This window comes from Cadophora gregata (assembly GCF_030347475.1).
Source record: "Cadophora gregata isolate MNR1 chromosome Unknown scaffold_4, whole genome shotgun sequence".
NCBI classification, from domain to species: domain Eukaryota; kingdom Fungi; phylum Ascomycota; class Leotiomycetes; order Helotiales; family Ploettnerulaceae; genus Cadophora; species Cadophora gregata.
The window spans coordinates 1,694,702-1,718,843 of NW_026695927.1; the positions used below are offsets into that span (position 1 = coordinate 1,694,702).

At 28.8% G+C, this 24,142-nt stretch overlaps 3 protein-coding genes across 3 annotated transcripts; 1 reads left to right on the top strand and 2 right to left on the bottom strand.

The window, feature by feature from the left end:
* Nucleotides 1-19,293: 19,293 nt before the first annotated feature.
* On the bottom strand, nt 19,294-22,705 carry CEM1 (Mitochondrial beta-keto-acyl synthase; the record flags this gene model as incomplete). The annotated part of the gene is made up of 2 exons (XM_058503878.1): nt 19,294-22,249; nt 22,301-22,705. The coding sequence occupies 2 exons, from the start codon at nt 22,703-22,705 to the stop codon at nt 21,431-21,433; spliced, it is 1,224 nt and encodes a 407-aa protein (XP_058360590.1). The 3' UTR covers nt 19,294-21,430.
* ONS95_010291 (uncharacterized protein) lies at nt 20,107-20,682 on the top strand (the record flags this gene model as incomplete). Its single annotated transcript, XM_058503877.1, has 3 exons — nt 20,107-20,212; nt 20,389-20,553; nt 20,600-20,682. The coding sequence occupies 3 exons, from the start codon at nt 20,107-20,109 to the stop codon at nt 20,680-20,682; spliced, it is 354 nt and encodes a 117-aa protein (XP_058360591.1).
* Nucleotides 22,706-23,521: 816 nt separating the features above from the next.
* Nucleotides 23,522-23,887, bottom strand: ONS95_010293 (uncharacterized protein; the record flags this gene model as incomplete). Its single annotated transcript, XM_058503879.1, has 1 exon — nt 23,522-23,887. The coding sequence occupies one exon, from the start codon at nt 23,885-23,887 to the stop codon at nt 23,522-23,524; it is 366 nt and encodes a 121-aa protein (XP_058360592.1).
* Nucleotides 23,888-24,142: the final 255 nt, after the last annotated feature.

Genomic DNA, 24,142 nt, shown 5'->3' on the forward strand with positions numbered 1-24,142 from the left:
TATAACTTTCTAAATTTATTATAAACATTAGTAAAAAATTCTGACGCTAAGTGCACGTGCTACCTGCTATTTTCGCTGTTTTCGCTAAATAGTCGCTTTTTATACTTAAGGCGCCTTAAAATATAAAAGGCTATCGTACGTTAGCCTTAAATAATAAAAGGCCGCCTTATACGCCCTAGGCGCTCTTTATAAGACCTACTTTTATATATAAGCTAGACCTAATTAGGAAATATATAATATTTTTAATTAGAATTAAAAATTAAAAGTTAAGTTTATTTTTAGATTTTAAACTAACTAAAAATAGTTAGACTAGTATAGATTTTAACTAAGAATTTAAAAAGACTTATACTTTCTATATATATCCTTAAAACTAGTCTTACTAAGCCTTTAATACTATAAATATCTACGCTAAAAAATCGCTAATAAGCTTATAATTCGATTTAAGTAAATTCTATATAAGAGTATGTCGCCGCCTTATCTAATCAGGCGATATAAGCCTAATAATACCCTCTTATAAGGTATACCTTTATAAGTACCTTTAATATCTTTAGGATTAGTATTATTAAGCTTTCTAAGCTTATTAATATATCTTATATAATAAATAAAAAATCGGACTCACTTTTATTTTATACGCTAGTCCTAATTAGGCTTATAAGCACCTATAGCGTCGAAGGCGCCTAGGGCGCTAGGGGCGCCGGCTAAAATTACTATATACGGCCTTAGGGGTCGCTAGCTGTTAAATTAATCGATATATAACTTAAGCTAAAAATCGCGAAAATAGCGCCTTTAGCGGCTAGCCGGCGGCTACCTGGAGCCAGATCTTTTTGCTGATGAAGCTTATAACTAGTTAAGACTATTTATATTTCTTTTTAATATTCTAGTATTAATTAAAAGACTTTAAAAAATTATCTTAAACTACTAAGTAATAAAAGCTTTTATTATTATTTTAAGCTTAAGTTACTTAATTATACTTTAAAGGATATAAATAGCTTTATACTTCTTAAAGTATTAGAGAACTTATCTTATATTATACTCTGTTTTTAATATATAAAATATAATAATAAAGTATACTACTTTATTTTTATTCTCTTCTTTTACTTTAGTATTATAAAAGTAGTTATTATTATCTTCTACTAAAGTATTAAAATTGTCCTTTTTATTACTTTTACTAAGTCTTTTAAATTAGTCTTAATTAAGCTTTAAATCTGATTTATCCTTTTTAAAGTATATTATATATACTTTATAAGATTTTTCTATAAGCTTAATACTTATAGCTTTTTATTTTATAAAGTACTTTACTTTTAAAGTTTCTTATTCTTAATTAGAGTAATAACTACTATAATATTCTATCTTTTTATAGATAATATAACTTATATAGCCTAAGAAAGCTTTAATTCTGTCTTTATATTTATTTCTTAAAGAGAACTATCGAATACTAACGCTATATAAGCCTATTCTAGGTTTAGTATATACTTAGTAAGTATATTATATATATATATAGTATACTCTTAGCTCCTGATTCTAAGGAGTAATATTCTTTTAAATATATCTTTTAATATTATAACTTCCACTTAATTAAATAAGCTCTCTACTAAATAAAAGCTTACTTTACTACTATATAATAGTTAAGAGTTATATCTATCTCTTAAGTACTTAGTATATATATAGTTCTATTACTTTAATTAAGCTTTCTACTAGAACCTTTTAATTACTCCTTAATTTGTAAATCTTTATAACTCTTTTATAATTATATTTACTTTCTTAATAAATCTAAAATCTAAATAATTACTTAGTATTAAAATTATATACTTAAAACTAAAAGATTTTTTTACTTAGATAAAATATTTAATACTAAGTATAAATATTTTAAAACTCTAGCTTTATATTAATCTAAAAACTTTAAATACTTTTTCTCTTACTTAAATGCTTAATAAGCTCTCTTAGACTATAGAGTAAATTATAGCTAATATAATAGCTTATAAGATAGAATTATATAAAATCTCTTATACTAGGTATAAAATAGAGCTTATAAGTTAAGTAGTAGTATAAAGTTTAAGAGCTTTATAAAGCTCTTTAAGTAAGAGCTCTAGCTTTCTTTAAGCTATTCTAAAGGCTTTAATATAAGTTATACTAATAAAAGCTTTAGATTATAAAGTAGTAGTAAAAGTTAAGTAGAAACTATAAAAAATAAATACTAAGATTTAGTAATCTTAAATAACTTAATACTAAAAGCTTTATAAATAGATTAAGAAGATAATAATTAAGTAGTACTTTAAGATTATAAGTATAGAAATTATTACTAATAAGAGTTTTAATATCTAAGTACTTCTTTAATTACTTAAATATATTCTAAATTAAATAAATAGTACTATTTAAACCTTAATTAGAAGTAAATATTAATTATTACTTAAATTAATAAAAGAAGCTAAGCTTAACTTTAGAACTTAGATTATATCTTACTAAGAGCTTATATATAAGAGTATCTTATATTATATTCTAAATATAAATAGAATACTTAAGATTATAAACTTCTTAATTACTATAGGTAACTTTAATTATATATAGTCCTATAAGTACTACCTCTAATTTAAAGAAGCTAATAATCTTAAAAAAAAGTAGTTATATACTTTTATAACTTATATAACTATTCTATATAAAGGAAGTTAATATATAGTATTATAAGCTTATAAGTAATAAAAGTAAGAGATATAGTTATTTTACTACTCTTAGAGAAAAGAGTAATAAAAGATAAGATTCTTTTATATTAGAATCTAATAATAAAGTAATTAAGTATTTAAGAAAAAGTACTTATACTTTAATAATAGAATATATAAGTAAGCTTTTAAAGATTATAATAAGCTTTAAATAGTAGTATATAAAAAGCTCTTTATTAATACCAATAAGTATAAACTAAACCTAAGTAAAAAGAAGCTAAAAGAGATTTATAAGTACTTTATAAGTAAATACTAAAAGCTACTTAAAGTAAAGTTTAAGAGAAATATTAACTTATTACTCTTACTAAAAATTAAAAGTATTTTATAAAAGTAAGAATTAAATAAATCTTTAAATAAGTTAAAGAGCTTTTTCCTTAGAAACCTAATAAATAAAATAGAAAGATAGTTTAATAATAATTATATTATTATATTCTTAAACTTAGACTAAGTATTCTAACTTAGAGTTTACTCTACTTAGAGAGCTTATAAGTATTACTCTCTATTAGTAAGTACTCTTCTAAATAATTATAAAGCTATTAATCTTATTAATAATAGCTTCTTATTAGAACTAAGCTTATTTATAAAAGCCGATTTATATAATACTATAAAGTATAAAAGCTCCTACTTACTAATTATTAAATATAATACTTATATACTTAGAAATATACTTACTAGAATAAATAGAAATACCTTTAACCTTATACTTATAGATATAATTATAATTAAAGGATGATGCTATATAAATATTATTTCAAAAGCTTATCTCTAGAATATAAGCTTATAGTACTATAGAATAAATTATATACTTAGATAGCGCGATAATAATTAACTTATAAGAGATTATCTAGTAGTTTAATAACTTATTTATAAATTTAATCTTATATTCTTTAAATATAATAGACGTTTAAACTACTCTTTTAACCTTTATAAGATCTTATTTAGTAAAGCTAGTATTATAATATTTATAAGTATAAACTATCTAAGGAATTAAGTATTCCGCTTATCTTATAATTATAATAAATCTTACTTAAATTTAGAAATAATATAATATCTATAATTAGAATACTTAAGTTTAAATACTTTTTAAAAGCTAATAAGAGCCTTAAAAGAAGTAAGAATAACTAATACTATAAGACACTTAAAGTATAAGTATTATATACTTATATATATTACTTAAGTTATATCTTATTATTTATTAAAGTAAAGATTAGTAAAGTTATTCTAAAAGATTAGTTAGGATTTATTTAACTTCTTAAAATACCTTAGAAACTACTCTTAGTTTTTAGTACTTAAATACAAGTATAATAAATTATTTATTAGCTATATACTTTAATTAAAATCTTATAATAAAGTATTTAAAAGTATTAAAAGCTTTAAGTACTAAATATATATCTAGTTTAAGCTCTTAATTTATAAATTTAAATATAATTAAAAGAAAGTAGTTATTATAATTTAAGGATTTATAAAGTATAAGATATAAGTAGATAAGCTTAGTATTAAGCTTAAGCTCTCTCTTACTACTATATATAAACTGAATAGTATAATAAAATAAGCTAGCTAAAAGGCTATTATATAAGTAGTAAAAATATAACTATCTATAAATCTCTCTAAAGAACTTAGATTAAAATATACTTTAGTAAGAATCTACTTTTATAATAAGTACCTTAGTAAAACGTAAAATTAAAGATTACTACTTAAGGTTAATAACTAGTAGTTTTATAATTACTTTTAGTAGTATAATCTTATGATTATAGCTTACATAATTATAGATTTTAAACTTAACTAGAATTAAATCTATATATATAGATATAAAGTATATTTACTAATAGTAGAATAAGTACTTAGAAAAGAAAAAAGAGTATTTAAAGTTAATATATATATATATATATATATATACATATATATATATAAGCTACTTTATAAGTTTTTATACTTCTAATATTTATAAGATCTAAGTACTATAACTTAATTGTATTATTATTATATAAAATATTTACTTTAATAAAAGAAGCTTTTATATTTTTAAGGAAGAAGAGATAAAAATCCCTATTTAAGAAGTTTAATCGCTTATTAAGCTCTTATAAGAAAATAAGTAAATAAAATATATCTTAAATAATATAAAGAATATTCCTAGTAATATATAGACTAAGTATATAGTTATATTAAATAAAAGGATTCTATTTAATCTTTATAAGCTCTTAAAGTAAGCTTGATTTATAATTATTAGTAATAAGAGTTAGAACTTAAAAGTAAAAGATTATATTAAAAATCTGAGTATTATAATTAGAACTTTAACTCTAAAAGATACTCTTAAACTAAAATATATACTTAGTATTTAAAGAGAGAATAAGTATTTATTAATAAGTATATTTAATTTAAGACTTAGTTTAAGTATAAAGTAAAATCTTAAGAAGTTAAGCTAAAGTAAGTATAAGTAACTTATAAATCTAAAAATAAATATACTATAGGACTAAGTAAAGAGTCCACTTTATTTAATAAGAATCGAAGTATAAATCCTGATTAGACTACCTCTAATAATAATAAGAGGACTTATATTAGTATTAATTATAATAAAGGTACTAAGAGAATAATTATAAGCTAGAATAATAAGAATATTAACAACTAATATATATATATATATATATAAGAGCGTATTAAAAGCTTACTAAATAATAGTTTACTAAGCTTAAATACTAAAAGTAGTATAAGAGCTAAATAAAGACGTAAAAAAGAGAAAAAAGAAGAAGTATTTATAATATTTAATATTATCTTTTAAGAAATATATAAGAGTAACTTAAACCTTAAAAGTAACTTGAACTTTAGAAGTAATCCTTTTAAAGGTATATATATAGATGTATTATATAAGTTAGATTAGCTTCTTATTACTTTTATACTTAATTAGTATAAGATAGTTAAAAAGTAAAAAGAGCTTAAATATATAATACAGATAGTATACTTAATAGTTATAATAGTAATTTAAGTAAGTTATCTAATATTAAATAAGAAGATCTTACTTTTAAAAGTTAAAGTTTAAGACTTACTTCTAGAGTTAAAATAATAGATAAATCTTAAGAATTATCTAATAAAAGAATAATTTATTTAAGATATATACTTAGAGATAAGGAATATAGATAAATATAAGTATTAAAAGCTAGAAGTATATAACTCTAAGCTAATAAGCTTATTTATTCTCTTAATATAAGTATTTAAGTATAAAGTAGAGAATAATAGATATATAAGTAGATATCGATCTTATATTATTATTTATAGAGATCTTTAGAATAAGAATATAATTATATTAATATATATAAGTATACTGTTAGTAAAGTTATTCTATATAGCTATAGTACTTATAGTGAAATTCAACTTAGAAATTAAGTGCTTTAATATAATTAATACTTTTATTAATACTCTTAGAGATATTAATAGTAAAACTATATATTATTAGTTCTCTCTTAGGTTCTAAAAGCTTAGCTTTATACTATAAGTTAATTAAGCTCTCTATAGAATAAGAGACTTACTATACCTTTAGTATAAATATATTAATAGTACTTTAATAGATCTAAGGCTCTTTTTATACTTAGAGGAACCTTATATATTTATAGATAAGAAGTATAAAGTACTTATCTTATTCTATATAAATAATATCTAAGTACTTTACTACTATAATAATTATCTGCTTAGTAAGTAGATTATTAGTAAGCTAAAGAAAGTATATAATATATATAATCTTAAAGATATTTAGTAATTCCTTAGAATTAAAGTAGTATAAGATAGAAAGTATAAAATAATTACTTTTATTTATAACTAATATATTAAGAAGATCGCTTATAAATTTAAGTTAATAGATAGAAAGTACCTAAGTATATTACTTCTACTTATTAATCTTTAAAAGTATATAAGATAAGCTACTAAGAAGTAGATTAAGGCGTTTTAAAAGCATATAAGCTTAGTCTTATATATAATAATTATTATAAGACTAGATATAGCTTTTACTACTATTATATTCTTAAAGTTTATAATAAACTTAGGACCTAAGTACTTTACTACTATTTATTAGCTTATATGTTATCTCTTTAAAATATATTTCTTAAGTATTATATATAATAGAAAGTATAAAGGCTCTCTTATATAAGCGTCTAATATATCTTTTACTAATAATATAAAAACGCGATACTTATTATAAAGATATATAATTATAATATTTAGTAGTCTAGTGATTTAGAAAGTAAGTCTATAAGCTATAATAACTACTTTAATAACAGAGGCTAAATTACTTTTATTAGAGTATATAAGTAAAGAAGTAATAGTTTTATAGTAGTTCTTTAGAGATCTAGTACTTGAAATTAATAAGATATAAGAGATCTTTTATAATAATTAATAGATAATTAAGCTAGTTATAAGTAAGAATAAAAGGATTATAATAAAGCTTCGTTATATAAATATTTAAAATATAGAATTAAAATAAGAATATACTTATAGATTATTTAAAGTAACTTATATTCTAACTATTAATATACTTACTAATAGACTTATAAAGAATCTATCTTACTAAAAGTTCGAGTACTTTAGAGCTTTTCTTAACTTTAAGGATTATATATTAATAGTAAAAGAGCTTTAATTATAGTTATTTTAAGCTATAGTTTAAAGGAGTTATATAAACTTTTTATTTATACTTTAAATAAAATAAGTATCTTTCCTTTAAAATACTAAAAGATCTACTTAATCTTACTATAAGCTTAAGTAAATCTACTTAGAGCTTAGTAGAAATCTAGTAAAATCTATTAATCTAGTATAAAGATCTATTATAAACTATATAAACTAAAGTAAAAATTTAGCGTAAATCTTATAAATTAACGAAAAAATCTAGTAAAACTTAAAGAAATCTATATTCTAGCTTATATAAGCCTAGCTATTTACTAGTTAATAAAGACGCGAGAGTACTAAGGGTATTTATAGTATACTTCCGGTTTAATATAAATATCCTACTAAATCCACTAAGCTTATTATTATTATTATTATTATTATTATTATTATTATTATTATTATTATTATTATTATTATTATTATTATTATTATTATTATTATTATTATTATTATTATTATTATTATTATTATTATTATTATTATTATTATTATTATTATTATTATTATTATTATTATTATTATTATTATTATTATTATTATTATTATTATTATTATTATTATTATTATTATTATTATTATTATTATTATTATTATTATTATTATTATTATTATTATTATTATTATTATTATTATTATTATTATTATTATTATTATTATTATTATTATTATTATTATTATTATTATTATTATTATTATTATTATTATTATTATTATTATTATTATTATTATTATTATTATTATTATTATTATTATTATTCTCCTCGCGCTTATAAAAGGGATATTTAGAACATATTAGGATCCTATTAAACAGATTATTATCTCTCTTATCTTCCTTAAGATACTTAATCTTAAAGGTAACTTATAGAGCCTTATAATACTATTCTTAGTCCTATTATATATTAGCTATAAAATCTTAAATACTAGGAAGAGTTTAACTTATAGTCTTATTATTCTTATTAATAGTAGTAATTAGATATATAATAATAGAAGTAATTATATTAAATATAAGAGTATATATATAGCTAGATATATAATTATAGAAGTAATCGCTACTTGAAGTAGTATTAATATAGTAATAACCTTTATCGCTCTTACTAGAGAGCGCGAATCAGATATATTTAAGGTATAAGTAAGTAAACTTATTTCTTATAAGTATTATTAGTATATACTAATAATATAAATTCTAAGAAATAATTATTTAAGAAGTAAATAAAATAATTACTTATCTCTAGTTCTCTTTATAGAACTAGTCTTCTTATATAACTCGGACTTTATTAGAAGCTTAATAATAATAAAAGTAATCGTGGACTTATAAGAGAACTTTAGAGTAATAGTAGTTCTCTTTAGCTTATTAGACTTAAATATAATAATTAGTAAGAGATTATTAGTAGGGGGAGGATAATATAAATAACTTAATAAGAGAGTAAATAACCGGGTATATATATGAGATATAATCTTAGAAGAAGAGAGAGGCTTATTATTATTCTTATTATTATTATTAGTATTCTTATTAGCTTTACTAAGCTTATTCTAAGAAGAAGATGAAGTAGGAGTAAGAGAGGACTAAGTAAAGAGCTTATTATTATCTTTTTTTATTATATAATAACCTCTTTATTAGAAGTAGAATTTTCGCGCTTTTTATCAGCTTTCTATATATAAGTTAGCTAAAGTAAACTCTATATATATATATAAAATATATATATTTCTACTAGTAATAATTATATAAAGAAGTAAATATTAAAAAATAAAAATAAAATATAAATTACTTATTTAAGTAGCTAAATACTCTCTAAGTCTCTTAGTTAAAGCAGAAATAATAAGGGAATACTTAGTAAAAGGTCTCTTTAGTATAGATTTCTTCTTAAAAGATCTAAGAGTAAGTAAATAAAGTATAATAATATAATAAAAGGATCGATTACTTAAAAAAGTATTAAAAATAAGTAATAAAGAAAAAAAGAAAAGAAAAGTAAAAGCAGAATATAAGTATAAGTATATAATATATAATAAGCTTAAAGTTATAAGGTTATAAAGGGAAGACTATATTTATATATATATACGCGAGTATATAATATAATCACGATTATTTAACTTATAAGTAAATTACTAATTAAATTATTTAAACTAGCTAATCAGGAGGCTCCTTTAAGTATAATAGTAATTACTTACTATTATACTTTTTAAATTTATATATAATTACTTAATCTAGTTAATTAGTATACTCGTAGCGTAGTAAATACTATATAATAGCTATAGAGCTTTACTTTATTTTAATAATACTTTATATATAAAATATATATTACTACTTAAATTTAGATATTATAATAATTTCTTTAAGAATCTTATACTTAGATCTCTATATATTTATTTAGTTTAATTAGATTATATATAGCTTTAAAGCGTATCTTAATATTTAGATTTTATTTATTTATAAACTTACCTAATTAAGTGATACTTTACTTTTAAGTATATTTATTATCATATATAACTATAATATATTTCCTTTATTACTAAGTATATAAGTAGCTAAATATAGAATAGTTACTATTATACTTATTTAGAGAGTATAATTACTATATAAAATACTTACTATATTAGACTTAACTTTATATTTAGTATATTTAATAGTAAGCTCTTATAGATTTAAATATTTATAGGAGTATATTAAATACTAGTGCTATATAAGCTTATTCTAGGTTTAGTATATACTTAGTAAGTATACTATATATATATAATATACTCTTAGCTTCTGATTCTAGGGAGTAATATTCTTTTAAATATATCTTTTAATATTATAACTTCTACTTAATTAAGTAAGCTCTCTATTAAATAAAAGCCTGCTCTACTATTATATGATATTTAAGTATATAGTATTAATACTAAGTGATTATTTAAATTCTAAATCTATTAGGAAAGTAGATATATATCGTGCATCTAACGCACCTGAGGCACTCCCTAAGGCGCTCTAGCTAACTAGAGACTGCTTATATAACTAGAACTCCTAGAGCTTCCTCTTATAAGGGAGCTCTAGAATACCTTAATAAATCAAGACTTTCATACTATATAAAGCTCCTCCCTATAGTATATAATAGTTAAGAGCTATATTCACTCGTTTAAGCTACTATACGAGTATATTATATAGTACAGGTAGAGTTACAAGTAGTATTAAGAGATACTTATACCGCTACTTAAAGAACTCTTTTAAATACCTCCCTGAACTTCCTGAAATACTCTTAACACTATTAGTTCTATAGAAAGCCTCTTTAATATATTAATATACCTTTGAAATAAGTTAATTAAATATAAGGGTAATACTCTTAATTAGAGAAAGTAGTAGCCCTAGTAATAAATAACCTTCTAGTACTATATTAAACTTAATAGAATCTGAAGATTTATTAACCCTAATATTAATAATATTAGAAATATTATTAAGTAATAACTAAATCTCTTAAGTATTAACAATTTTATATAAGAGAAGATAAATAGTCGCTTTAGTAAATAGATAGTATTATTAATATAAGCCGACTTAGATTTACTAGTAAAATAGAACACTACTACTACTAAAGAAAGAGAGAGTATAATAGAACCGCTAGTATCTATAAGTAAGCCCTTAGAAGCTAAGTTTAAAAATATTAAAGTACTCTAAGAAACTTAAACAAGGGAGTACTCGAATAAGCTAGCTAAATAGATAGCGCTTAATAACTGTATTTAGAACCTCTTTAACTAGGTAAATAGTACTATTAGCTAATCTATTCTAACTAATATAATTAATAATAATATAGCTAAGGGCGCCGCAGGACTATAAGTACTAGTTAAGTCTATTAAGTATAATATAGTACCTTTAGACGCGGTAGTACTAACCTCTATTATTTCGAATTACACTAACATACTTAGCTTACTAATATATTAAGATAAGAAGTCACGAATTAAACCTTATATATGATATAAGCTATAGTAAAAGAACTTCTATCTTACGAGAGTATATAATATTCCTGATATATAAAGAGTATATAGTATACGAGCTTTCCTAAATATAGTATTAGTTTAGTTAAAGACTTAGGCCGCTTAAGCACTCGCTGATATTATAAGAGATAACACTCTAAGATATTAGTATAATATAATACTAGAGGAGTATAGTCTAATATTTATAGCGAATATAGAGGAGCACTACCGGAACAAAGGCAAGAGAGCTAATAGTTTCTACGCTACACTAATACTAAGTAGTTGTTCTAATATAAGAGACTTGTAAGACTATTCCGGAAGCTCTCGGAATTACTCCTATTTAAATTAAGGAGATAGAAAGACTAACTACCCTTATAGAATCAGATACTAGTACCCTTTAATTAAGTACTAGAAGCTCTGTTTCGCCTATAATAGCTTTTAAGCTAATAGTATAAGATTCTATCTAAATAATAAGTAAATTAAGAGGATTCGTAAGATTATCTAAGTACCTAAGTATATAGAACTACGCTAAGAGATCTCTAAGGAAAGCTAGATTACTATCTCTATAGCTTAGATTACTAGGAAGAAGCTTAGTAAAGACTAAGAACTATTATCTTAGTAAGCTAAAGGGAAGTACCCCGGAAATATTAATATAGCTACTATTAATTTAAAGCTCTTAGACCTTAAAGAGACACTTGGAATCTACGCCGCGGACTTTATTAATATTCCTTATATACTTTTAAAGAGTACCTTAGTTAATAACTATAGCGCTTAGTACTTAGTTAATTATAAGAATAAGTTAGTTCTAAGTTCCTTTAAGAGATTAACTAATAATAACTATATAAAAGCTAGAATATAATAAATTCTAGTAGTTAGTAAAGGGAAATAAGTATTTAAGAACTCCTTAGCTAGGCTAAATAGTCTAAATACTTAAGACTTATTACTTAATAATATTACTATAGTTTATAATTTCTATATTAATATTATCTTAGAGGTATTACTAAAAGACGCCGGGCTATAGTACTTAGGGAAAGATACTACTTTATAGTATAAGGAAGTTTAGATAAGTATAGTTATTAGATAGTTAGTTTAAAAGTTTAACTTAACTTTCTTTAAATATAAGCCTTTCAGATACTCTCGTTACTCTTATAACTTAGTGACCTTAATACGTACGCTTATTATAATATACATAACTCTAAGTTATAGCTTAAATAGGTAAGGTTTCTAATTATTAAGTTAACTACTTAAGAAGTGTTCTATAACTCCGTAACTATAGTACTTATATACTAGCTATTTAGAAAAGAGTACTCTATAGGTATTACTTAAAGTAGGGAGAGGCGTATAATTTAATAGAGTATTAAGAATTTAGTATAAAGACTATACTATTATATACACTAGAAATATTATATTAAGATAGGAGTTAGAGAATAAGGCAGCTAGACTATTCTACCGAATTCTCTAGGACTTATTCGACTTTAATATAAGTTATAATAGTACTTACTAGCTACTTATTATTAAAGATAAGTATAGTAGGAAGCTCTTTAGTTATATATTACTAAGTAAGTTAGCTAGCTATATTATACTAGTCTTAGAGAACTTTAAGCGTTAGACTAAGCGTTAATATAGACTATTAGTCTATATTATTTAGTATAATAATAATACCTTAGTTATAGCTATTCAAGGTATATTAAGGTATAAGGAATAGACTATAAGAGAAGAGATAGAGGTAAAGAATCCCTTATTATATACTAAAGAACCTATAGGTAGTATAGAGTATATAAGATAAGAGATTATTACTAAATCTATTAAGATACGTATTCAGGTGAATTTACTAGAGAAGCTTTACTTAGAGGTATATTATATAGTAATCTACCTTTATAATATAAGTCCTCTTATATACTAAGAGATAAAGAGTCTAAATTAAGTACTTTAGGAATAGTTTCAAAACTATTTTTAGTAGTATAATCCACTAATAGTAAAGAAGCTCTTAACTAACTTAAGACTTAACTAAAGTAGAGTATATATATATAAGGCGTATATATATCTAGTTATAACTAATAGAGAGGCTAAAAGGAATTATAGAAGTTTTAAAGTTAGCTCTAAGGCGTATATTAGATACTTAGTTAATTATATTACTTCTAACTTATATAGGATCTAAGTGCCCTAGCTATACTATATAGTAATTACGCGTAATATCCGATTTAATAAAATAATATTCTATTCCCCTAAGAAAGAGAGGAAGGTTAGCTAACCTACTTCTACTCTAAGGGAGCTTATTAAGGACCTAGAAGAGAATATCGTTACTCTAGATATAAAGTATAGTATTAATAATATTACTAACATAGTTATAGCGGAATATATAGCTAAATTAAATGAAGCTATATTTAAGGCTAATATTAGTATTAAGACTACTATACCAGTTACTAAGGAGGTACTAGAACTAATAGATATTACTTTAATAGAGCTTCTATGAAGCTCAGGGGTAGTACTAGAGGTATAAGAGCTAATAGAAGTTAACTCGCTAAAGCTCTCTTAGACCTTTAAATTACCTCCTTATAAGAGTCAGACCTTAGGGGTAGAGAGTAATAATATAGTCCTTTATAATAATAACTTCGCTAATAGTAGTAGAGATCTAACTTCTTATAAGAGGTTAAGTTAAGGCGCCCTGAGAGATACTAAAGCTATAGAGACTAATTATCTCTTACCTTAGCACCGGAAGAATACTATAAGTAGTAATAATACCAGTTTAGGTATTAAGGAGGTATACTAACGAATATACCCTTAAGTCATATTACCTAGCTAATAGCTATAAGACCTTAAGTAATAAGTTACTAAGCTTCTAGAAGCTCCTCCTAAAGCGATAAGAACTAAGTTTCTATAAGTAGCTAGAAATAGCCGCTAATAGTAGTAAGTAATAAAGCGTAATCGAATTCAGGTAACTTAGGAAGCTTAGAGAGAATATAAAAAACTTATTATACGCAGCTATTACTTTATAGTAGTAGCTTTAAGATAAGATAGCTACTCGCGCTTTTAAGAGTTTACTATAACCTTCTATAGTAAGACTCCGATATAAGCTAATAGCTATAATATTATCACACTTTATATAGTAGTTTTAAGCGCTATATTAGATATATAAGTAGAGGTAGAAGCCTTTAACTTATAAAACTAATATCAAGGGAAGCTCTCGAAGCTACCTAAGAACTAGAAGGAGCTAGAGAGTTACCTATATAGTAAGTAGTTTAAAGCTAATATAGAAAGGGAGATATTAAACTTAGAAGCTTAAGACTATTAAAGACTAATTCCTAGGGAAGATATAGCTACCTTACTAATTCCCTTAAAGTAGGTATTTACTTATAAAGTAGATTCTATAAGATAGCTTAAGTATTATAAGTCTCGGATTATAGTATAAGGTAATATATAAGATAACTCTATAATATTCTTAACTTACATAGCTACACTTATAGCGAGGTCGTTCTAAGTTATAATAGCACTAGTAGCTTAATTTAACTTAGAAGTAAAGTAGTTTAATATAATTAACGCCTTTATTAATATAAAAAGAGATAAGAGAAGCGCCTTAATCTTATATTTCCCTCTAGAAAGCTAGAAAAGACTAGGAATAGTAATAGAAATTAATTAAGCACTTTATAGCTTAAGGGACTTATTTATACTCTAGTATAGCGACTTTATTAAGATACTTAGTAAGCTAGACTTATCTCTACTCGTAGAGGAGCTATATATCTTTATAAACTAGTATAGGACTATCTTTATAGTATTTTATATTAATAATATTCAGGTCTTATATTATATTAGATATGCTAAAGAGAGCTAGATAATTATAGACGGATTACATAAGGTATATAAGCTAATAGTCCTAGGAGATATAGAATAATTCTTAGGAGTATAAGTAGTATAAAATAAGGAAAAGAAGATAGTATCTCTTTTATATAATATTTATATTAAGAAGATAGCTTAGAAGTTTAATATAGTAAATAGGAAGTGCCTTAGTACGCCTCTTCTATATTATAAGCTAGTTAAGAACCTTAGTATAGTAACTTTTAAGTAAATTAAGGAATATTAAGAGAAGGTTAAGTTAATACTATATATAGCTATTATACTCCGGCTAGATATCGCTTTTATAGCCTCTTAACTATTATACTTTCTTATTAACCTAAGCGCGCTATACTTAGAGGCAGTTAATTAGATTATATAATATCTATTTAGCTTAAGATTCCTAGCTATTATCTATAGTTAGAAGAATAGAGAGATATACTTTCTTATTACTTTAGATATATCTTTTATAAATAATACTGAATCGCGTTATTCCTCCTAAGGATTTCTAATTATACTATTTAGAGGAGCTATTATTTAGAAAGCCTCCTAATAAGATACTATTACTACTTTAATAACTAAGGCAGAGCTTCTTAGTATAGAATAAACTACTAAGGAGGTAATAGCGCTTTAAAGGTTCTTTAAAGAGCTAAGGCTTAATATAGGAGCTCCGTGGAATATATTCTATGATAATAAATAGATAATTCAGCTAATAGTTAAAAAGAACTAGCGAATCTTAATAAAGCTTTAGCACGTTAATATATAAAATATATAACTATAATAGGAGTATAAAAAGGGGAGTTTTTAAGTAACGTATCTTCTAATAAATAATATACTAGCTAATAGCTTAACTAAAAACCTACTAAAGTAGAAGTTTAAAGTATTCGTCGCTCTTTTAAACTTTTAAGACTCTTAAGCTAATATTAAGAAGCTCACTTAAGCTATATAATCTATATAAATATTTTCTTTTATTATATTTCCTTTATTTTATATTTATAGTTCTTAAATACTATTAGAGAGAAGAGAAGAGGTAGAATTATAAGACCTAATCCTAAGCTACTACTTCAGAGTTATAAAGCCGCGCTAAAATAATATAAAGAGTAAAAGACCTGATCCTAAGCTATAACTTCTAGGTTATAAAGCTATACTAATACACTAGCTTAAACTATAATAATAAAGAGGTAATATTCCTAAGCTACTACTTAAAGGTTATAAAACCTATATTACTTACTAAGAAGGGAGGAGAAGGTTAATTAACTACTAGGTAGCGCTAGCTATAATATTAACCTCTACTAAGGTAGAGGCATATAAGGCTAAACGCGCTATAAGGGCGACAATAGTAGCTCCCGTAGAGCCGGAGCTTATTCCTATAGTACTAAAAATAAGGTAAGGAGAGGAATAGTAGTCTCTTTATAGAGAGTAGAGGTAAAGGTAGGAGTAGCGGCTAATATTAATAGTTAGATAATATCTGAAATCTATAAGACTACTATTACGACTTATAGATAGTAGTACAGATCTTATTCTTATCCTTATCCTTATTCTCCTTAGTCTCTAAGGCTTTTCAAATAGCGGCCTAGCAGACTATAAGAGCTTATATATATTATAAAGTTAGTCTTACTTAGTACTTTAATATTAATACCTTAATACTTTATTATTCTAATACTATAATATAAGGAAATACTTACACGTATACCCTCTAGAAGAGCCTAAGCTACTAAGTAGCTAGCGAAAAGTTCAGTAGCGCGAGTAAAGGTAGTAATATAACCTGATTTATTATTTTTATAATAATAAAAATAATATAAAGCTATCTCTTTATCGCGATAGGGGTCGCTTAGCGTACCTTATAAACTACTACGAATATAATAGCTATAAAGCATAGTATAAATAGCCCCTACTATAGCGAAGCAGCGGGTAGAAGTTAGTACTAGTACTAGTAGTAGTAATAATAATAGTAGTAATAGTAGAATAGCAGCGGCAGGGGAGCTATAGTAGCCACGGGCCTATTTTATAAGTATTAGCGTAGTTCTAACGATTTCTTATAACGCTAACTATATTAGAATCTTCAAATTAATAACTTATAGTCTTCTTCTTTATTACACGAGTAGTAGCGAGGTTAAAGGCGCGTGAGGCGCGAGTAGCACGAGAGCTTTTAGTTATATTTACTAATATTATATCGAAGTTATTATTTAAAGAAAGAGCGTTCCGGGGAACCTACCTAGTTTATATATTTAGAGCTACTAGGCGCTTAAGACCTAATACTATTAGTTAGTATTAACTCTTATTATAGTTTAAGTAGTATTATCTATACTATTTATATCGCTTCGTTTACTATTATAAAGCTAAGTGAGAAGGTATATTATACACCTAACATACCTGAGGCACTCCCTAAGGCACTCTAACTAACTAGAGGCTACTTATATAACTAGAACTCCTAGAGCTTCCTCTTATAGGGGAGCTCTAGAATACCTTAATAAATCAAGACTTTCACACTATATAAAGCTCCTCCCTATAGTACACGATAATATAATTATAGAGAAGTTATAAGGATTCAGAAATTAAGGAGTAATTAAGAGGTTCTAGTAAAAAGCTTAATTAAAATAATAGAACTATATATATACTAAGTGCTTAGGAGATAAATATAGCTCTTAATTATTATATAATAGTAGAGTAAGCTTATATTTAGTAGAAGGCTTACTCAATTAAGTAGAAGTTATAGTATTAAAAGATATATTTAAAAGAATATTACCCCCTAGAATTAGGGGCTAAGAGTATATTATATATATATATAGTATACTTACTAAGTATATACTAAACCTAGGATAGGCTTATATAGCGTTAGTATTTGATATTTTAATATTATAACTTCTACTTAATCGAGTAAGCCTTCTACTAAATAAAAGCCTGCTCTACTACTATACGATAGTATCTTAGCTAAAATAGCGTAATAGACGTCTTCTCTTATATTATCGTTTCTTATAATAATATAATAGGCTATCTTATTATAGTTCTTATATTAATCTTTCAAATAAAGCTATACCTTATATAATTAGTTATTAATTTACTATAGTTTCGGTTAATTAATAATTAAAAGCTCTATAGCTTTTCAAGCTCTTAATATAATAGTTTAAGGCTCTTTTAAAAACAGATATAGTATTAAAAGTATATCTAATAGATCGCTAGCTAAAGAACTATCTAATTCAAATAGATTACTATTAATAGGTATTAAAGCTAGCTTAAAGGCGAAATTAACTCGTTAGATAGTCTCTAGTTATACCTTAGCTTTCCTTTTTCTTTTAAAGCCTATAGATAGCGTATTATTATTAGAATTATAGTTTCTCTAGCTTTTATTAATTTAGAACTATATCTCCTCTATTATAATTAATAGAGCCTTAGAAGATAATATGTTTTAAGATCTCTAGCTAGCTTTAGCTTTCTTTTAGTCTTTTTAGCTTTTAATTATAATAACTAGAGAGTCTTTAACCTTATAAGATCTTATCTACTTCTAGAATTATAATATAAAAAGTTTATAGTCTTTAAGCTTTTTAGCTTTAGCTTATGTCTTAATAGCCTTTAGGTAAATCGAATCACTTAGTTTTACTTAAGTAAAATACTCGGAATTATTAATATTATACTAAGCTCAGCTAGCTAAGAGCTATTTTTTATATTAATTATAAGAGTTAATAAAAAGGCTATCTAGTACGATAGCTTATTTAAATAAGTAGTAGGATTTAACTTAAAGTTTTAACGTTTAATAAAAGAGGATCTTATAATAATTACTATATTACTACTAACTAAAAGGCTTTTTTAAGCCTATTAGTATTAAGGACTTATTAGAAGCTAGGGCTGGTTTATTTACTTTAGCTTATATTATTTCCTTTTATTTTTTTATATAACTTATACTAAAGACTTAAAAATAAATATATTTTTAGTAGTAGTATTCGCCTTATATTATTTATTTTATCTTTTACATGTAATAAGTAGTTATATTATATTAAAGTGCTTTAAAGTCCGGGTACTCGGGCGTATAGCTTATTTCGCTTTTTCCTTTACTTTTATTTTCTAGTTTTATAAAACACGCTTAGAAACGTTTTAAAGTATATTAAACTTAATATTCCGAAAATATTAAGTTATTTGAAATAGTTACTATAGAGATATTTAAGCGTAGGTGATTATAGTAGGGGGCCTAGGAGGGGGGGGGGGGGCGCGATTTTAATAAGGCTCGCGTAAAGCCGTGGTTTCTAACTAGTTATGGGAACGGCTGTACCTGGGAAGTGTCCCAGCTTGGCATTCTACCCGAGTTTGGAATGGAGAAAGGCTCAATGCGTACCTGGTACAACTCTTCGAACGGGAATTACTACAATCTCGTCGTCATGGAATGCTTCACTGGATCATGTCTTCCCAGGTTATTTCACAGAACGCACCAGAGACGAGCCTCATCGATTGTCCTCGCCATATCGCAGTCCACGACAAGTGATATATGTAAGGCAGGATTGGAGCTTATGGTTCGCATCCAGAGGTTGCAATTTGTGGTTAGACCATCCACTTGATCCTCAGACAGAGCTACAGTGTTGGTCATTTTGATAGCGCAGGATATTAGAGATGATGTAGCAGTCTCGAGAAGCATCACTTCGATGAACAGAGCTACAAATCATACGTGTTGGTGAACAGTATAATTGCTTGAGGCGAAGTTGTGGAGAAACGCTTGGCCCAAAATAATCTTCAACTGTGTTCACCTTGGAATGGAAGAAGAGGACCCGGAAAGATCAATATTGAATCCCAGTAAATTAACGCCGTACTCGCACATGAACAACACGTACTATACGAGATGTGCTACCAATTCTCCGTGGGAATGTGTCCAGCAGTAATGCTGAGCAAGACCTATGAATAGTGAATATCGCGCTCTGAATTTTGCTTCGTCATCAGATCTTGAGACTCTAGTTGGAGCCCATATCAAAGCCAAACTATTCCAACAAATAACATGGCAGCACCAGCCGCAACCTACAAGAAATCCGAATTTCGGACGGCAACTGCACAGATGATAGCAAAAGTTCACGCTGCAAGACATCCAGATCACCGTGGCCAAGGTTAGCTATAATCAACCTATCGATAACGAGTTTGATCTTCGGCCTCCAAGCTATCTATACAACTGTCGCTTCGATCAACACTGTGTCCTACGCAGACGTTCAAGGATGGCTACCTGACCGAGTGGGGTAAATACTTCCAGCTGAAGCAGATTTGGCCAGCGCTGACAAGCCCACAGGTCCAGCAAAGGCTGTAATACAACTGCAGGAAGTAAAATACGCCAGCGCTTTCCGGTACAACGAAACAACAAAGAGCTACTGTCGAGAACACAACTCCTATTCACCTCAATATGTTGAAACTCCAAATAAAGAGGTAGATAATGCGCGGGCTGAGCTCTTTTCATGTATGGCGTTGTCCCAGTCTCGCGATGGCAACTAACAAACGCTCAGGGCAGTATCTGGTCCTGTCAGAAGAGGAAGTACAGGAGCTTGAAGACCCAGTCGCAATCAGAGGATTCTATCTGGCAGAGTGAGACAACAAAGAATTTATTAAACTGTCCAAGACTTTGAAGGCTGACACCAACGAAAAGTGGAAGTCATGCATTCTCTGCATTGCCTGTAAGTTGTTTGGGCAGTGCTATTCCACCCGAGCGATCAAGAGCTTCGGGTGTTCTTACCCCTAAGCGGGTACATACACTAGTAGATACTGGCGCCACAACTATCAGAGGAATGCTGTTCGGAAAGCACTAGACCCGGAATACTACTCCGAACACGATGACATTGGTGAGTTGTGATCATGGATCATCAATCAGAGTTTGCGCTCACTACAGAACCAGAACATTGCATCGAGCAACTGCGTCAAAATACACAGCGCGCCGGTGACCTGACGCCACTGCCATTAAAGCCGTTTGGCGATGAAACTCAGATGACTCTCATAGGAACTCTCCAGGTGCATACATGTAGGAACTGGGAGAATTTCCGCAGTTGGTACACGAATAGAGGACTCGAGCATGGCAAGGTCAACAGGGCTAGAACGTGAAAATAAAGCGTTCAGCTGAAATGGAATGTTTGTTCCTTCCGACAGAAGCCTGAGATTTCTTTGCACTGCACTTTTAATAGCAAGATTCGGCCAATTCTGCTTTCTGCTTTAAGCTTTCCAATCTTCAGTACTTGGAGAATGCCAAAGATGCATTGACACCACCGAACCCAAAGCTGTTCGAAAGAGAAACTTTAACCAGCTTCTCTTGAGCTGAACTGGGAATGTAATTACATCTGAATCCATCATCTAGGTTTTGAAGATTGAAGGTTGGTGGCATGATGTTCTGCGCAAAGGTAAGCGGCTGTTGTCATTTCTTCGAGGAGAATCTTCCCACTCACCTCCTTTACTGCCAGGATCGAGAAGATTGCTTCGATTGCACCGGAAGCTCCCAACAAGTGGCCAATGGCACCCTTCGTACTACTCACGGCAACCTCCTCCAAATGTATTGCACCTTCTTCGCTAAGCATGAGTCGTTCAATTGCCCTATTCTCGGCAGCGTCACCTAGCGGTGTACTTGTGGCATGAGCGTTGATATAGTCCACCTCTCTTGGAGGTATACCTGCATTTTTTAAAGCTCTTTTCATTGCCAGCAGCGCGCCTGCGCCATCTTCCCTCGGAGCTGTGACATGAAACGCGTCCCCGCTACAGCCATAACCTTTGATTTCGGCATATATATCGGCTCCGCGAGCTTTGGCATGCTCAAGCTCTTCTAGTACGGCAACCCCTGCTCCCTCGGCAATCACGAACCCGCATCTGTCACGATCAAATGGCCGCGATGACGAGGCTGGATCGGAATTGAAACCTGTAGCCAGAGACCGAGATCGGGCGAAGCCTGACAAAGCGAGCGGGTGAATGCAGGATTCCGAGCCTCCAGCGACCATGACATTCGCATCTCCAAACGCGATGAATCGGAATGCATCGCCAATTGCATGAGCGCCAGTGGTACAAGCAGTTGTAACAGCATGATTCGGGCCCTGTAAACCATATTTCATTGATATATGCCCTGCGCCAAGATTGATGAGTAGCTGCGGAACGAAGAGCGGCGACACTTTCTTATAGCCCTATCTGGAATGTCAGAACACCATAGGAAAATCAAGGGATGGGATGAGTACGTTCTTGTCATAGGCTATGCTGGTATCATAGAGACACTCAAGATTCCCGATACCACTGCCCAAACATACGCCAGTAGCTTCTCGATCTGCTTGGCTGCGTGGCCGCCATCCAGCATCATCAAAAGCCATCTCCGTAGCAGCGATCGCGAATTGCGAGAACTTCGCCATACGCCGCTCCTCGCCCCGTTCCAGCCAGTCCGAAGCCTGCCAACTCCCGTCGCTTCTACTGCCTTCTGGGACGATGCCCGCGACTGTGCTAGGCAGTTCCTGCCATCTGGCAGATGGTTCACGATCTGCAACACTCACAATACCACAATCGCCAGCCAGGAGCCGAGTCCAAGTACGGCGAACACCCACGCCCAAGGGCGTAATGGCGCCGAGGCCTGTTACTACCACCCGCCGCATACTCTAGCCATGTCTATTCGTGATGTATCTGGATGTGAGGTATAGTATGACCGGCCAGGGCAAGCCGACGGGGTGCACGAGGAACCTCTTCGTAAGGGGCGCAAACAGCAATTGATTGCCAATCAGATTGGAAGACGGGTGGCCGTAGGAGTTGGATGGCCTTGGGCTCGGGCTTGGAAGGACCTGGACCTGGACCTGGACCTGGACCTTGAGCCAGGATGGGAGGCAAATTGGCAGCAGCTAGGCTTGCTGCGATAGGCGTTGAAAAGCGCAGGTAATTATTTACCTCGGTAGGTAGGTTAGGGAAGGGCTCGAATGGGCAAGGTAAGGTGGAAGTCAGATGTAGAAGGTTTCCAGTCCACAGGTACAGGTGCAGGTGCAGGTGTAACTCCTGATGAGGGTCGCATAGGTACAGTATTCGTCGTGGTTGACGTCCAGGGTTGACAAGGCCAGGCCAAGCCATCCACCCTGCCACCCCCTGACTGACTAGCTAGTAGCTACAGTAACCTCGGCTGCTTAGCTGCCTGTGAGCTTAATATCACCACACTCCGTGAAGTGCCAGTGGCGCTCAACCACGTCCAGACTCCTCTTTCCAAAGAGTATTGTACACCCGGCAGGGCCAATCGCTGACCAACCTACCTTGGTCAATACAGTAATCACCACTCTTGACTGTGGCGGCTATGCTATGGCACGATGAGACGATCCGACGACGGCTTCTGCTCCAGGTTGGTGCGGAGTATCCTGAACTGACCGTTCACGATGATTGCAACTTGACCTGCAGACTTTTTATGCTAGCACTAGCGGAGTGAGCAGAACCTAATCAGAACGGATAGCTTGAGTGAGCCAACCATGACTGAAATTCGGCGACTTCGTTCTCCCAGCCGGGTCCGTCTTGGAGCCTTGAAGCCGATCTTGCAATCCATCTCCATCCACCATCTCTACTGCCATAACATGGTATGTGTTTGCCTTTTGGGCGGTGTGGCTGTGGATGTCAATGGCCACGGTTGGTGCTGAATCATGTTTCCATGGGAAAGCTTCCTTGGCTGTTTCGTTCATATCCCGATGTTGCGAGCCAGTCAGTGTGGTGCATTGCATGATAACTTTGTTTCTCTGCCATGCCGCAGATATGTTTCGTCTGATTTGTGCATGGATGTCGTCTAGCCACTGTCCTTGGTTTCGCATGTTGGTAAACTTGCAATCGCTTGCTACAATACTATCATCCTCCTAGCAGTTAAGTTCTACAGTATATCCATGGAGCAGGGATATCTCCAAGCACATAGCATCAAGACCACAACTCATTCTAGCGTTTGTTCTTATGTGATGCCTTCCCGGCTAGGTCCAAATTTGAGACACATGGCTCCAGCTCTAAAACATCCCCTGCTGGCGAATCTCAATAAAGAAGCTTATCTGAATTACCCCTCCCCCACAGTTTGCTGC